This window comes from Zootoca vivipara, chromosome 14, assembly GCF_963506605.1.
Source record: "Zootoca vivipara chromosome 14, rZooViv1.1, whole genome shotgun sequence".
In the NCBI taxonomy this organism is placed as follows: domain Eukaryota; kingdom Metazoa; phylum Chordata; class Lepidosauria; order Squamata; family Lacertidae; genus Zootoca; species Zootoca vivipara.
In genome coordinates, this window is record NC_083289.1 from 44,290,297 (window position 1) to 44,306,357 (window position 16,061).

The window sequence follows — 16,061 nt, forward strand, 5'->3', positions numbered from 1 at the left end:
GCGATAAGCCAGCGGAGCCGCGGACGGCCCGCCGTCGCCGGCCCGCCATTGGCTCTTCTCAGGGTGGGCTCCGGCTGACTCCGTGTTTTGAATCGCTACCGCCCCAGCCTCTTGCCACGTTGCTCTGCTACTGCCGCCCGTCTCCTTGTTCGGCGTTCTCCCTCCGACCCCCCCCCCCGCTTTCCTCTTCGGGCGGGGTGTTCGGCGCAGTCCGGAAGCGCTCGGGAAAGTTCGGAAGCGCGTTTAAAGCGGAGCGCTCTGCTGAGGCAGAAGCGCGGGAGGGCAAGGGATAAAGAGGCTCGGCGAGGAGCGGGCGTCGGTGCCGGGGGCTCGCGGGCGGCGCTGCTACTCGGGTTGGGAGGCGAGGGCGGCGGCGGCGTCTCCGTCTCCGTCATGTTAACCGACAGTTTGGTGGAGGAGTTCGAGATCCGCGAAGATGAGCCGTGGTACGACCAGCAGGACCTGCAGCAAGGTGAGGGCGGCGGCGGAGCAGAGGGTCGGCCGAGGGTCCTGAGGGGCTGCGGGTGGGTCAGGAGGAGGCTGGGAAAGAGGCGGCGAGGAGAAGCCGCCGGAGAAGGAAGACGGTGGGATTGGGACAATGGCTGAGGGGAGGGGGGAAGACAATGGCTGAGGGGAGTCGAGGTGGAAACTGCGGGAAAGAGAGAAGAAGAGAGACCATGAAACCGTCGAGGAAAGTGAGGGAGTTGGGGTTTTTTCCTTTAATTATTCGAATACGTGAAGAGCCTTGTGGCGCCTTACTGAGGACTAGCGGGTTTCGGAAGCGCGGAGATCCATCCTCACGTGTCGCAGGTAGATGCGCGTGGGGCACGCCCGTGTGAAGAAGACGCCGGGTGCCCAGGCGAAAGAGAAGCGAAGGCTGGCGTTAAAGGGCAGTGGGATGTAGAAAAAGAAAAAGAAAAAGCACAGCCCGTGTCCGTCGGCTTCTTAATTTATAATCCCGCCTTTCGTCCACAGAGCGGAAGGTGATAGTATACATTTATTTTATTTTTAAATGATTGCATTCCACGTTTCTGTTTTAGCGGTGAGGCGCTTTGGTGGCATATAAATATGAAATGGTGGTACTGTAATGTACATAGTTTCCTCCCATCCCATTTCACCCTCGTAACAACCCTGTGAGGTAGGTTAGGCTGAGAGCGAGTGACCGGTTCAAGGTCTCCTAGGGAGCTTCATGGCTCAGTGGGATTATGAATCCTGTTCTCCCTGGTTCTGGTCCAGTCTAACCCAGTTTTTCTCAAGCTTGGGTTCTCAGATGTTCTTCAACTACTATTCCCATGCTGGCTAGGAATGATGGGAGCTGTTGTCCAGCAACATCTAGAGACCCAAGTTGAAGAAAGGTTGGACCTTAACCACTACACCAAGCTGCCTCTTGGTACAAAATGACCCTTCTCAACAGCAGAGAACAATTAATGGATATTGGCAGCAATAGGTCTTTCCTTTATTTCACAGTCATAGTTTCTCTGTTTTTCCTTTTCCTGCTCTCAAATGAGTATTTCTACTCATCCCTTTCATGTTCACCTGCTCATGGCTTCCCCTCCCCCCAAAGTAGCTCATCTCTAGAGTGTATCCCTCATCATTCATCTCAAGCTTTTCACCTGCACCTTTTCATGACCTCGGGAATAAGCCCCACTGAATTCATTAGGACTTCTGTGTAAACATGGTTAGGATCACAGGCTTAGTTCTTTGTCACTCCATCCCTCACTCATTAGCTTAATGGGTTTATTTCCCCCTCCCATCATGTCTTTTACCATCATCAAAGCACATTTTACATTCAGCTTTAATGATTTATTTCTGTTCTCCACTGTATCTGTAGTCATTTCGCTTGCCATTTAGACCCCAAAATGTGATTTGTGGCATAATAAAAGCACACCAAAGCGGCTAGAGAAGGAGAGAGGAGGAAGAAGAAATGAGAACTTATGGGGAGAGAGTAACAAAAACAGGGATGTATGGGTAGAGGCTTGGGAGGTAGTATGCTATGGGGTATGAGTGGCTTAGGGACGCAGGTGCTGCTGTGGGTTAAACCACAGAGCCTAGGGCTTGCCGATCAGAAGGTCGGCAGTTCGAATCCCCGTTGCTCTGTCCCTGCTCCTGCCCACATAGCAGTTCGAAAGCATGTCAAAGTGCAAGTAGATAAATAGGTACCGTTACAGCGGGTGTTTCTGTGTGCTGCCAGAAGCGGCTTTGTCATGCTGGCCACATGACCTGAAAGCTGTACGCCGGCTCTCTTGGCCAATAACGCGAGATGAACGTCGCAACCCCAGAGTCGTCCGCGACTGGACCTAATGGTCAGGGGTCCCTTTATCTTTATTGAGTGGCTGAGGGTGACCAAAGTGCAATGGGAAGGAAGAGAGAAGTTAGGTACTTGGTCTGGGGAAGAGTAATGGGGATTTGGGGACACCTGTTATGATGCTATTTGTGGGGGGACGAACTGGAATTGTGACAATAACTTATGGAAGACACATTGAGGATGCATGATGAGGGGAGAGGACCATGGAAAGTCAGGAAGCCATGGTTCTCAAAATGCGTGCCCAGCATCGCAAACCACTTTAATGGATTTTGTATGCAATTGTATTTTACTGGTACTGCTGTTGGTTTTATTATGTTTGGGGCTGTGGTCGCATAAAAAAGTATCTGTATCTTATGTGTGCTCAGGGGCATTTAAATCTGTTTAGATTCTGCTAAAGATATAGGTACAGTACAAGCCAATTTCTTACAAGTTTTTTTTTTAAGGAAATTGAATCCTTCAGACTTCAGTGGGACTTTCTCAAGAGTGAGGGTGCTTAAAAGGCTCATAAGTAAGCCCCTTGAACATTGTGAAATTTAACTTCCAAATAAACATGTACAGTATGTAATTAGATTTCTGGAAAGCTCTTTACAGACCAGTGAAATTAAACATGTAGTTTAATTTAATGCACATTTGCAAGAAGCACTGGTTCTAGTCTGAATTCATGATCAAATTGGGGTATGAGTTTTTCTAGGTTAATGAATATGAATTCGTTAGTGACACCAAATTGGAAGGGGTGGCTAATACCCCAGAGGACAGGATCACACTTCAAAATGACCTTAACAGATTAGACAACTGGGCCAAAGCAAACAAGATGAATTTTAACAAGGAGAAATGTAAAGTACTACACTTGGGCAAAAAAAAAAATGAAAGGCACAAATACAGGATGGGTGACACCTGGCTTGAGAGCAGTACATGTGAAAAGGATCTAGGAGTCTTGGTAGATCACAAACTTGACATGAGTCAGCAGTGTGATGCAGCAGCTTAAAAAGCCAATGCAATTCTGGGCTGCATCAATAGGAGTATAGCATCTAGATCAGGCATGTCAAACCTGCGGCCCTCCAGATGTTTTGGACTACAATTCCCATCTTCCCCAACCACTGATCCTGCTAGCTAGGGATCATGGGAGTTGTAGGCCAAAACATCTGGAGGGCCGCAGGTTTGACATGCCTGATCTAGATCAAGGGAAGTAATAGTACCACTGTATTCTGCTCTGGTCAGACCTCACCTGGAGTACTGTGTCCAGTTCTGGGCACCACAGTTCAAGAAGGATACTGACAAGCTGAAATGTGTCCAGAAGAGGTCAACGAAAATGGTCAAAGGCCTGGAAAAAATGCCTTATGAGGAACGGCTTAGGGAGCTGGGTATGTTTAGCCTGGAGAAGAGAAGGTTAAGGGGTGATATGATAGCCATGTTCAAATATATAAAAGGATGTCATATAGAGGAGGGAGAAAGGTTGTTTTTTGCTGCTCCAGAGAGGCGGACACGGAGCAATGGATTCAAACTACAAGAAAGAAGATTCCACCTAAACATTAGGAAGAACTTCCTGACAGCAAGAGCTGTTCGGCAGTGGAATTTGCTACCAAGGAGTGTGGTGGAGTCTCCTTCTTTGGAGGTCTTTAAGCAGAGGCTTGACGGGCATATGTCAAGAATGCTTTGATGGTGTTTCCTGCTCGGCAGGGGGTTGGACTGGATGGCCCTTGTGGTCTCTTCCAACTCTATGATTCTATGAATTAAACTACCGGTAGAGAAATTCAGTTGGTGGAAGACCTTCAAGATTTTAGCACTACTTACTTCAATGAGACTAAGTAAGCCATAGAAAGGTTGAGACCCTGTTCTTGCGTCTTACGGTAAATGTTTAAAAACTACAGGTGCCCATGTATTTGTATTTAGAATAAATTGCATTTCAAGGAATAAGGCAGATTGTGCTATAAGATGTTCCATAAAGCTGGCAACAACATAATTGTGCTGCTGAGTAGGGTATGTATAGAAGAAAAATGAGTTTGGTATGCAGTCTGGAGGAGGCTTGTGGGGTACAGAGATAGAAAGAGGGCCTTTCTTATGGTAAAAACAGCCAATATTTTACAGTACAGCTCTGCTTGGCTTTTTCAAGGACCAAGAATTAGACTCTGACTTGTATCTAGGAAGCTGCAGGGGTGTCACATAATTCACCTTTGGATGCTGGAAGTGTAACTGTTGAAATTCTCCAATTTTATTTTTGTTTGTTTGTTCAGTGTTATATTGGTTTGTGCAGAAGCTGTTGTGATATATGTATTCTTTTGCTCACGTAACAACATTTCTTGTAGTGCCAGTAACTTCAACATGCATTACTTCTACATAAGCCAATGAACTGCAGTGTGTGCTTAAAAATAGAGCTCTTTCTTCAAATAGTATCTAGGACTTGTATTACCCAGTTTAAAAACCTTGAAATAGCCAGGAAATGGGGACAGTCAAAGGCACGTCTGAGATGTATTTATATAGTCAAAGCTCTTTCTTGCTGCATTGTTATACAACTGTTTGAATATGTAGCTCCTTTAATAAGTCAGCTTGATCTTTGTCATTCTTGCATTGACAGTCCAACTTCATTGCATTATTGCAGTCAACTAACCATTCTTCTGCCAACATTCAATTTTAAATTGGCATTTTCAAGCTGTGGAAAAGGGAAGGTGTGATTTAGAAACACACACACACACACACACACACACACAAAGTGTTAAGTTTCTGAGACACTTAAATGATTTTCCATTGTTTGGAATTTCCAGTTCAAAGTATTACTGATTTTTTTAAAAGTTAAAATATGCTTTTGTCTCTCCAATGGAAGATTTCAATAAACATGTACTGTATAACTTTGCCTTAAGCTTTGTAATTTTTGTCTTACACCATGTGGACAAATGATTTATAATGTCTCATTATCAGCAGTTGTCTTGAACAGCTTCAGTCTCCCCTCTATTATACTGCTAATGCATTTCAATATTTGGAATGTGGCATTTATGATTCATTTTGCAGCCTCAGGCAGAGAACTGTACATTGCTACTTCAGGACTGTTTAATCTAGTTGGAATGACAAATTGCAAAACTGGTATGGTAATTCTCCAGGCACTAAAGATGTTGGTGGAGAAATATAAACTTCCAAAGAGGCTTTAATTTCCAGAAGCATTCCTTGTTTAGGTTCAGTGATGGCTTCCTTACTATGACTGCAGAAGATGTAGAGCCTGAACTTAGTTTTGCAGGCGGAGAGTGTAGAGAATTCAAGTGAACAGTGGTGACAAGAGACTTTCTTTGATGTCATGGACAAATTAAAAATTAACAAATCTGTCTGTCTGGCATCTAGAGTTAAAGAACTCAAATATGAAAATGCTGACTATATGGCAAAAATATGTAACGTGTCCCTAAGATTGACCTCTGTACTAGAGGCCTGGAAAGCAGCCAATAGAACACTGATTTTTTAAAAAGAAATCAAGGGAACTGCAGGCCAGCTGGTGTAACATCTGTTGTGATGGAATCGCTATTAAAGATATCATTTTTTATCAAGCATTCAGAACGGGAGTGGGAAACCTTTTTGAGCCAGAGTGCCACATTCCCCCGTGGGGGACCTTCTGGGGGGCTGCTTGCCACTGTTGGGGCAGAGGAGAAAGTGAGTGAAACAGTTGGTTACTCTTAACTTCACATTCCAGCTATACACAAATCAGAGGTTTCTACACACATACACCTACCTATCCAGGCAGGCATAAGGCATTCAAGGGCATATTCCAGCCAGGCAAAAGCATTTGAGGAAGGTGAAGGGGCAAGGCCTAGGGAGAATCTTGAGTCATATAGAAAGGTATATGAATTTCATGAAATAAACAAACCTGGAGGGTCACAGATTCCCAGTCGCTGCTCCAAATCTAAACTTTCAATTACATCCCTGGTGTGCATTTTTAAAATTACATTTCTGTTTCTTCTCTCTTCCAAAGCATTCAAGGTAGCATACATGGTTGTTTCCCCCCACCCTTTCCATTGTATCCTCACAAGAGTTCTGTGAGGTAGGATAGACTGAAAGAGAGTGACTGGCTAAAGGTCACCTGGTGAGCTTCATGGCTGAATGGCGTTTTGAACTCTAGACTCCCATATTCTAGTCCAGCACCCTTAACCACTTCACGACACTGGCTCTGCATGGGTGTGGCAGTGTTGTCATAGGTCTAACAGTACGGTGGATGTAGAAAGTCAGAGTTGAAATGGGGTTGTTGTCCTGTTGCTGTTTAAATTTTGAATGCAGCTTCGTAGGGAATCTAATACCACTTTCAGGAAATTGTTAGTGATGGAGTAACTGAACTTTGAACTGCTAAGCATAGGCAAATGCATTTAATGGTTGAGTAATGGGTTAGGAAGGTTGTGTCTTGAGTATTAATCAAGTTTTCTTGTATTGCCGCTCTTCTGGGTGGCATTTAAACAGAGGTTCTCCATTTTTCTTCATTTTATCCTCCAAACCTGACAACAGCTGTCTTCATGGCAGTTCCAGAGATTGTTAAAGAGGATTATGTTGAATTCTAGCTTGAGTATATTTTGGTGTAACTTTGGCGTAGAGCAAAAAATGGCCACTTGTTACTTAAAAAGCTAGCTTGGCATAGGAGGAGGCAACTTGTTAAGTCTCTGAGTTCTTCCTGATATATTTTAAGATGCTGATCTATGTAGCTGTGAAGGAAAAGCATTAAATAAAATTCTGTATTCTAAACACTTGGTAACCAGAATAACTTGTTCAGTCAGTGGCAAATTATCTGCTTTTAAGTCTTGCAAATACTGCTAGGAGAAGTCTCTTCTTAAAACGTGTTAGTTTAGTTAAAACGCATGTTAGTTATTAAATGTTTTTAAAAACTGGAAACAAAAAAGGATAAAAATGTGAATGAAATAGTACAAACTGTGGGCTTTGTGTGATGCTGTTCAAGGGTGCACTGCTCCAAAAGTGAATTGGAGAACTGTCATGTTGACAAATAGCATGATAGCTAAGGAAAACTCGTCTTTAAGGGTTATACCAGGTTCTTGACACATCACAGACAGGCAGCATGAATATATGTAAGCTCTCACAGTTGGAAAAGAGGTGCCGATGGCAGGGAATGCTCTTGAGCTTGATAAATGGCTAACATGACAGATTTTGATTTTACCAATTTCTCGTGAAGAGCCAGTGTCGTTAAGAGCGGAATTGTAATCTGGTGAACCGGGTTCACGTCTCTGCTCCTCCACATGCAGCTGCTGGGTGACCTTGGGCTAGTCACACTTCTTTGAAGTCTCTCAGCCCCACTCACCTCAGAGTGTTTGTTGAGTGGGGGAGGAAGGGAAAGGAGATTGTTAGCCGCTTTGAGACTCCTTAGGGTAGTGATAAAGCGGGATATCAAATCCAAACTCCTCCTCCTCCTCCTCCTTCATATTTAGGGTGTGCAGGTTTTAAGAATCTGTTGAATTTCAGCATGTTGCAACTTGTAAGCCTTTGGTATCAACAGAAGTTGACCTGTTTTTAAATAACATGCATTTATAGAGCTGTAGTGATGACTAGGTATCAGATAATGCTAACAGGACCAGTGGTCAGGGATGGTGGGAATTGTAGCCCCAAAACAGCTGGAGGGCCAAGTTTGGCCATGCCTGAGAGTCTATACCAAATACTGGAGAGGAAGCAAAAGCAACTATGGAAACTTTGGTGCTGACTGAATAGAATATTTTAATTGTGCTTGTTTACTGCCTACATAGCACTGAACTTGAAAACTTAGTGGTCAGGTGGCACCTTAGTGCACAAGAGCTTGGGTAGGAAATTGAGTAGAGTACTTGAAGCATCTGCTTTTTAAACTGTATGACTTGAAATAGGTAAGTCCTAGAAGGGTATCACTAATTTCTCTCTACTTACATTGCAATGAGGATGTATTAGAGGGTCAAAATAAGAGATGGACGGAACTCTAGCATCCATAAAGTACACAGAGAACAAACCTGGGAAAATGTGAACTCTGATTAGTTCTTAGGAATTGTAGGTTTTGGTTTTGGTTTTTTTAAGTGCCGTAACCATTGTTACCAAAGTTTGACTTGAAAAACACAATAGGCATTGCACCAGTTTAAATACACACAACTCATTTTAGATCTCCATCTTGCTGCTGAGCTTGGGAAGACGCTCTTGGATCGGAACACAGAGTTGGAGACATCCCTGCAGCAGATGTATTCCACCAATCAAGAGCAACTGCAGGAGATAGAGGTAACAACTGCACATTGGGTACAAGTGAGCATAAGGGACAGCCCAAAGGCTATATGCCTATTATTCTGGCCTAGAGCAGTGACTGTACTTCAGACCAGAAAGTCCTCTTATTTGAATCTTCAGTCATGAACTCACAGATGGTCCAGGCAAGCTGTCTTTTGCATGGCCCCACTGCCTACCTGCAATATTAGGTTACTCCTTATGGGGTCATGGTTAGAATTACTGCAAGATAATGGAAATGAAGTGTTTGAACACATGAAAGCCAAATATTTAATTTGCTAAACTTAGGCTCGATGTGTACAAGGCACTGAGGATTTTCCTTTTCCTTCCTTTTTCTAGATCTAGGGGGGAAATAACATATTGGTGTATGAATGTATTTTTATTGAAGTTAGCTGTAGTGTTCAGTGCCTATCAATTTGGTTTTTATGTTTAACTTTTGTATTACAAGCTGCCATGGGAATTGTAGAACTGATGGGTAGAATAGATTTGATCCTATGCTCTTTTAAAATGTGGGGGTTTGGGGGGTATTGGGTGGTTGTTTTTATTTTGATTATGTATTTTGTGGTTTTATGTTTTGATTTTATTCTGTGAACTGCCCTGAGACCTCCAGTTATAGGGCAGTATATAAATTCTATTAATTATTATTATTAAAAATAAAAAATAGAATATTAATGTACCAAATAAATGCAACAGTTTGCTTGTTCCCCCAGTAAAAGGCTTTGCAATTGAGGGTGGTGTTTTCTGTTCAATTACATGGATTCAGCTTTTTGTGTCTACCAACCAAGGGTGCAAATCTGCTTCTGCTAAAGGAGTATGTGGCTCCTCTAGAGTATGGATGTTTGCAGAATGAGAAGAGTACAGAATAAAGTTCCAATCTGGTGCCTTCTGGATGTTGCTGGACCACAACTATCATCTCTGACCACTGGTCAGAGCTCATGGGAATGTAAGTCCAAAACATATGGAAGGCAAAAGGTTGAGGAAAGCTGGTGTGGAGCATATGTGTGTGCGTGTGTTATGTACTTCATTTGAAGTTGTACGTAAAGCATGTTTTAAATGGTTTTGGTTGCAACCGATTACCAGTTTACCTGGGAATAACTCGTATTGATTTCAAGTGGGGCTTTCTTCTAAGCAACAATATACAATATTGCATTGCTAGTTGCACTCTCAACTACAAGTTGGTTCTGATCAATTTGAAAGCTTCCTCTCCGTGTTTCTGATAACATGACATTGTAGATGTCATTTTAGCTGGCAGTGCTTCATTATAACAAGATCTTCAGCTTGCTTTCAGAATAGCAGACAAATTTAATCTGGTTCATGTTTACACTGAGATTCAGGCTAATGCTAACCTTGGCTAAACTCTGTGTTGCTCACAGGCTGACTATAAATTGCAACAGGTAATATGTCTAATTGATTCTAATAGGGTAAAGGTTGCGGGTGGTACTAGATTAACTTGTAATCCTGCTTTAGACTTCTCAAAATGTAAGCCTATCAATCATTTTAATGAGGTAAATAAAAAGATTCCAGCACAGAAGATTTGATTATATAATCAATAGGCTACTAGGCAACTTAGAGTAGTGGCTTTAAACTTTAGGTTCTCCGAAAGATTCATGTATTAGCAACATGTACAAAACTCCAGCATTCAGTTATCATAATTCTTCCTGTGCAACTTCTTTGGCATATCGATTCACTTGAAATATGCTAAATGGAACTGTTCTCACCAGTGATCACAAGTCATTTTACTGCATTTCTATTTCTCATAGTTGGAAACATGCGATTGAATACTGTTTGAGGCAGAAATCCAGAGTTTGCCTCTCTTGCAAAGCAGCTTAAAGTTAATGGTTTAGTATTCTTACGCCAGACACCTCTTAGCCAAGGCTATCTGAAAGTAGTTTTCACAGCTTTAAAAATAAACCACGTTATACTTCTTGAATAAAGAAGCTTCCACTAAACATTTAATATAGATTTAAAACAGGAGCCCCTTGACGGGGATTGCAAGAGTAACTCAATTTATAAAGGGGGAAAGTAGGAACTCACTATCAGCTGACAAGATATGCTATGCAGTGATGCCCTATTTACCCATTATGTCTTTTCAGCTTCTTGTAGTTTTAGAAATAAACCCTTGAGTCAAAATCTCAAGCTCTCTTTCAAGTGTGGCTAAGGGTTAAAGCATGCCCAGTGGAGTGTTTCACTGTGAACAAGAGATTAGTCAGTCTCAAACTTTATGTTCCCATCAATTTCCAAAATGGTTTGCCATGGTGGAGGGTCATGTTTGAGATAGAAAGCCTGTTGGGCCATGTACTTCAACTATGTTGAATCCTAGGCCTAATTTTATCTTCCTTTTTACGTAACTTTACCATGACTTGTGTGCTTGGAGAGTTAAAATGGGAAAGCTCTGTGTTTACTCCTGCAAAGACCTTTAGCGGTCTGAGAGATTACTCTGGCCTGAGTTGTTTGAAAAAGGTTGAAAAAGGTTAGTTGCATAGTGCCTCTCATTTGGGGTAAGAAGAAAGCTTATGTACTTCAGTATCCTCATGCTAATCTTAACTATCATTGCTTGAGATTGCAAGGAAAGCAGAAAAAGTAATGTAATTTCAACTGCTGGTTGAGAAACCCCTCTTTAATTACATTTGCAACATTAACCATATATTATTTTGTAGTATCTTACAAAGCAGGTGGAACTTCTGCGTCAAATGAATGATCAACATGCCAAAGTTTACGAACAGCTTGATGTCACTGCCAGAGAACTGGAGGATGCTAATCAAAAGCTAGTTTTTGACAGTAGAGCCTCACAGCAAAAGATAATAAGGTAATATGCTCCTGTGGCACTTTGTTTCCCTTCCTTAACATGCACCATATATATAATGCATATTTTACTCCAACAATGTTTGTATAATTCAATAGTTGTTTGACCCCCCCCCCGGATTCTGCCTGGGCTGAGGTTGGGAGTAGGTACTGACTTTTCTTCCTTTGTCCCCCTATATCCCTCCTGCCACCACTTTCATTAAGTTAACAGCTGAACTGAAAGATTCCGTCCTTGTTTGAATATACTGTAGCTTCTCTCTAATCTTGCAAAATGGAATCCACTAGAAAAGCAGTCTTTATCTGGGTCAGGGAGATGTATGTTAAAGTGACATGGAGCCTTTGGAGGTACTTGTTGGCTTTTCCTCCACGGGATGGTGGTGGAAAAAGAATGAACCCTTATACCAGGCATCCCCAAACTTCGGCCCTTCAGATGTTTTGGACTACAATTCCCATCTTCCCCGACCACTGGTCCTGTTAGCTAGGGATCATGGGAGTTGTAGGCCAAAACATCTGGAGGGCCGCAGTTTGGGGATGCCTGCCTTATACCTTCTCCCAATCATACTTTGGGGGTCAAGTAATAACCAATAGATCCAGAGTTTCTGACTCCCAGAGTCAAGATCCTGGAACACAAACACCTCTCAAAGAAAACTGCAGTTTAAACAATTGTTGATGTCTCAAACTTGACTTATGCTGACAAATTTGTGTACTTCTGTCCGTGCAATTTTTTCCTCAGCCTTACTGAGACTATTGAAAGTCTTCAAGCACATATTGATGATCTCCAGAGACAAGTGGAAGAGTTGAAGAATTCTGGGCAAGGGTACGCGAATCGTGAACGGTGTGAGCATCCAAGATCTGTTCATAGTTTTGCATGTCTGAAGGAATTGTATGACCTTCGCCAGTAAGTTTCAAGTTCATTTTAAAAGCGGTCTTTTTATGTGGCAAAGTTATTTAATGTTGTTCAGTTTTGGCAGAGAAGTAAAAAAAAGTTGAGCATATTCTGATTAGGAAATGTGTCAAGTTTAGTGATGGCATATGATTAACCAAAGTCAAATACTGTTATTGAAGATCTGTCCTCATCAGCTCTTAAGTGAACCTGTCATATATAGCCACGTGTGTATATTTTTCTGACCTTTTTGAAGCTCTGGATAACTTGGGGCTGCTTTCTGCACTTTAGTTGAAAACGATGTTGGGGATTTTTGTAAAGGAAGATCCCGGGAAATCTAGGTCTCTTTCATTAGCCCTTCAAAGGTCTCTAAATAAGTCTAGTTCCTGTTTTCTTCAGGCCAACTAGTGACAGACCTTTTTCTTTAAGGTCAACCATTAAGGTGTTTGCCTTATGTCAGAACTGGTCTTGTATCCTTAGGAATATTGCAGCAACAGTATGGCTTTCAGAAGGTTGGTAGAGTGTCATAGGGATGGAGACTCGATGGTGACTGTTACAAGTTGATATAGATGCGTGTTCTCTGAATTTCAGGACAGTAGAAACTGTAAAATTGTCCAACCCAGATCCTCTTTCTGAAGAAAATGATCTAGTTTAAGTTGTTGATTTAACTCTACAATGCTTACCTAGGTATTTCTAGCCTTTTACAAAGGCAAGGTACAATCTCTAGTTTTTGTAGAGACCTAATACAGGCAGCTCTTTCACTTTAGGGTTCATGTCTAGAAACTGGAACACATTGCTGTGCTTTATTCATCCATGAAAATGTGGTCTCATGAGTGTAATGTATAAGGTTAAATTCTCTACAACATATACAAAAAAATGAGTTATTGGGAAGAGCGAACTAATGCTTTTCATTGGCTCTTGTTGTTTGTGTCTAGGTATTTTGTACACGACCATGTTTTTGCGGAAAAAATTACTTCTGTGGATAGCCAGCTGAGTCCTCTGGAGGAAGAAAACCAGAGCTTAAAAAAGGCAATGACTCTTTTGCAAGCACAGCTCAGCATGGAAAAAGAGAAGAGGACGACGATGGAGGAAGAGTACCGTCTCATGCTGAAGGAGAACTGTGATCTTGAGCAGAGGTTGGTGGATATCAATCTATACCGAGCCAGAGCTGAAGAGCTTGAGTTTGAAGTGGCTGAAATGAAGCAGATATTTCAGTCTGAAAGCACCTTTGCTAATGGGGTGGAAAAGCTAGTTCCAGAGTCTTTTTTTATTTCCTTCAAAGATTCTTTAGAGAGAGAGCTGAGTCAGAGCCCTTCAGATTGGAGCTCTTCCGATGGGGTTCTTTTAACTGTCCCAGAACCCGACAGAAGAGCACTCAAAAGAAGCACCAGCGAGACCTTCCTTGGCAGTGTTGCAGGTGGGGATCTTCTAATAAAGGGCCATGAAGAAACCTGTATCCGGCGGGCAGAGGCTGTAAAGCAAAGGGGCATCTCTCTGCTTAATGAGGTTGATGCACAGTATAACGCTTTGAAGGTCAAGTATGAAGAACTCCTGAAGAAGTGTCAACTAGACGAGGAGTCATTGAAACATAAAGCTGTACAAACTTCTAAACAGTATTCCAAAGATGTCAGAGTGGGGAATAAATCCTTGGACATGTGTGTTGGAGAAGCTGAACCCACAAATGCTGACCCAGACCCAGCCAGCTTGCCTTCAAACCCTCCACCCGAATACAAGCTTCTCTTTAAGGAAATCTTTAGTTGTATCAAGAAAACCAAACAGGAAATAGATGAACACCGAGCAAAGTATAAATCCTTTCCTTCTCAGCCTTAACAAACTTTCTGAACATCACTACTACCTTAGAAAACCATTGTTCTTGAAGTAGCTGTCTGAATGTTTCATTTGAAACACTGCTGCATGTCTGTTCTGCTAGGGTATATGTAGGTTGACTTCTTTAAACTTGTAGGATGGGTTGGGTCCACTTGATTTGGTGTGTGTGTGTGTGTGTGTATGACACGGTTGTTGCCACCAAATGATAAACTGATTTGCTCCGGACATTGCAGATTATGCTAAATTGGCAAATGAAACGGTTAGGTGACTCTGCTAACTGCACTTAATGCCTGGTAATAAAAGTTGTATTTTGGAGAATTGGAAACCACCCAGGGGCAGCATATAGAGTTGTCACTCATGGAGGTCTACTTTTTGGATTCTTTCTGCGGTCCTGTGTTGGAAAATAGAAATTCTTCTGTAGTGTTGTGTTTATCTTCAACAATGGCAATTTGGCCATTAAACATGGTATGAAATTAAATTGCAAGTCTGGTACGTTTTTAAAAAGCAACCTCCTTGCATTTAATATTTGACTCCAAAGATTTATTTGCTTTTGTCAGACCTATAATTTAAAGTAATAAATTTAACAAGAAACGTCATGCAGAGATCCATCACTAGTTTAATTTGCTTGATTAGATGGACGTTGGTTCTTCTGGAAATAAAGTATATGGCTGCTGTCTTGAAAAGAAATTGTTGCTATAGGTATGATTGGAACAGAGAAGTGGCCATTGCTGAGTGTGCTACTTTTGAGTAACAAGTGTTCTGTATGTATCCATTCTGTGTGTATGCTAGTTCGAATTGCTCCTGGAGGCAGGCAATCTTTTGGTGTCTAGTTGGGAGTTTCGGAAGCTTTCATCCCCTGAAAAGATGAGCAAAGATTGCTTCCACTGTTCTGTGAAATATAGGCAGTCTTTTTCGCTGAACATCTTAAATAGGTCCGGCTATTCTATCGGCAGGATTTCTCACTGTATAAACATTAAGTACTTTGAACTAAATAAGGCTTGAGCTGAATGCTAGCTTTGTATGACGTAGATTATAATGTCACATCAAAGGGAAAATGCCAGAGAATGTTTTATGCAGGACCTTTATTTCACATGAATTGGCAGTTTAAGCTTCTGTTCCTGGATCTTTCACCTCTACTGCATACCTAGTTTAAGACTAAACTGGTAAGATTTTGAGCATTAATGCTTTGAGTATCAGCTGGGCCCCATCATAGCTGCCTGAACCAGTGACCATGCCTCTTATGCGTGGAGTTGTCATTGGAGTAGCAAATGTTCTGTATGTAAAAGGGACTATGGTGTGATAGGGGGGTATATTTGAGGTATATTTAATGTATAGTGTTCTTATGGCAGAAGGTTATGGGTTCAACACACTGTTCTGCTAATAATGGCATTTGTTGCCAAGACCACGTGCATGTAATTGTTCACTTGTCTTAAGAATACTGTATTTAACATGGAGGATGGCTGCATGTAGCCTAGAAAACCTTGAACAAGATGTAAAAGGAATAGGTAGGTGTCACTATGCATAATTTTCTAGGCTGTACAAAACTGTTCCCAAAAGAACCTTCTGCGATTGCAAGTTGAACTTGAAAGCAAATCATCTTATCGCAGTGCTTTTAAATTACTGAGCACATAGCTCTAAGAACAGGCCTCTGTTCCCTAAAGTTGCTCAGTAACGGAGCTGAGGATTTAGAAGGGTTTACCAGTTAACCAGTACTGTATAAGATGACATGTTTTTTCAAGGGTAAAATGTACTGTACCTGTCAACAGTAGTGATATGATGACATTACTAGTTAAACTGAACATGTGCGGCTTAAGGGATATCGCAGCTTTAATTTGGTTTCTGCTATTGCAAACATCTCTGCCTTATGTACAGTGTAAAATGGGAATGGCTTCTTGTTCTTGAATTACATATTTTTCCTGGATATGGAAACACTCCACCAAACTGTGTATTTAAGCTTATTTAAAGATTTGTAAGCTACTCTGAATTTTTTTTAATCCCATCACAAATAAATCCCTTCAACAAATAAGCTTCTGATGT

At 41.8% G+C, this 16,061-nt stretch overlaps 1 protein-coding gene across 1 annotated transcript; it reads left to right on the top strand.

The window, feature by feature from the left end:
• The first annotated feature begins 140 nt into the window (after positions 1-140).
• Positions 141-16,061, top strand: CDR2 (cerebellar degeneration related protein 2). The gene is made up of 5 exons (XM_035132087.2): positions 141-472; positions 8,400-8,512; positions 11,170-11,318; positions 12,048-12,212; positions 13,133-16,061. Exons 1-5 carry the CDS (start codon positions 394-396, stop codon positions 14,025-14,027), a joined length of 1,401 nt encoding a protein of 466 aa, XP_034987978.2. The 5' UTR covers positions 141-393; the 3' UTR covers positions 14,028-16,061.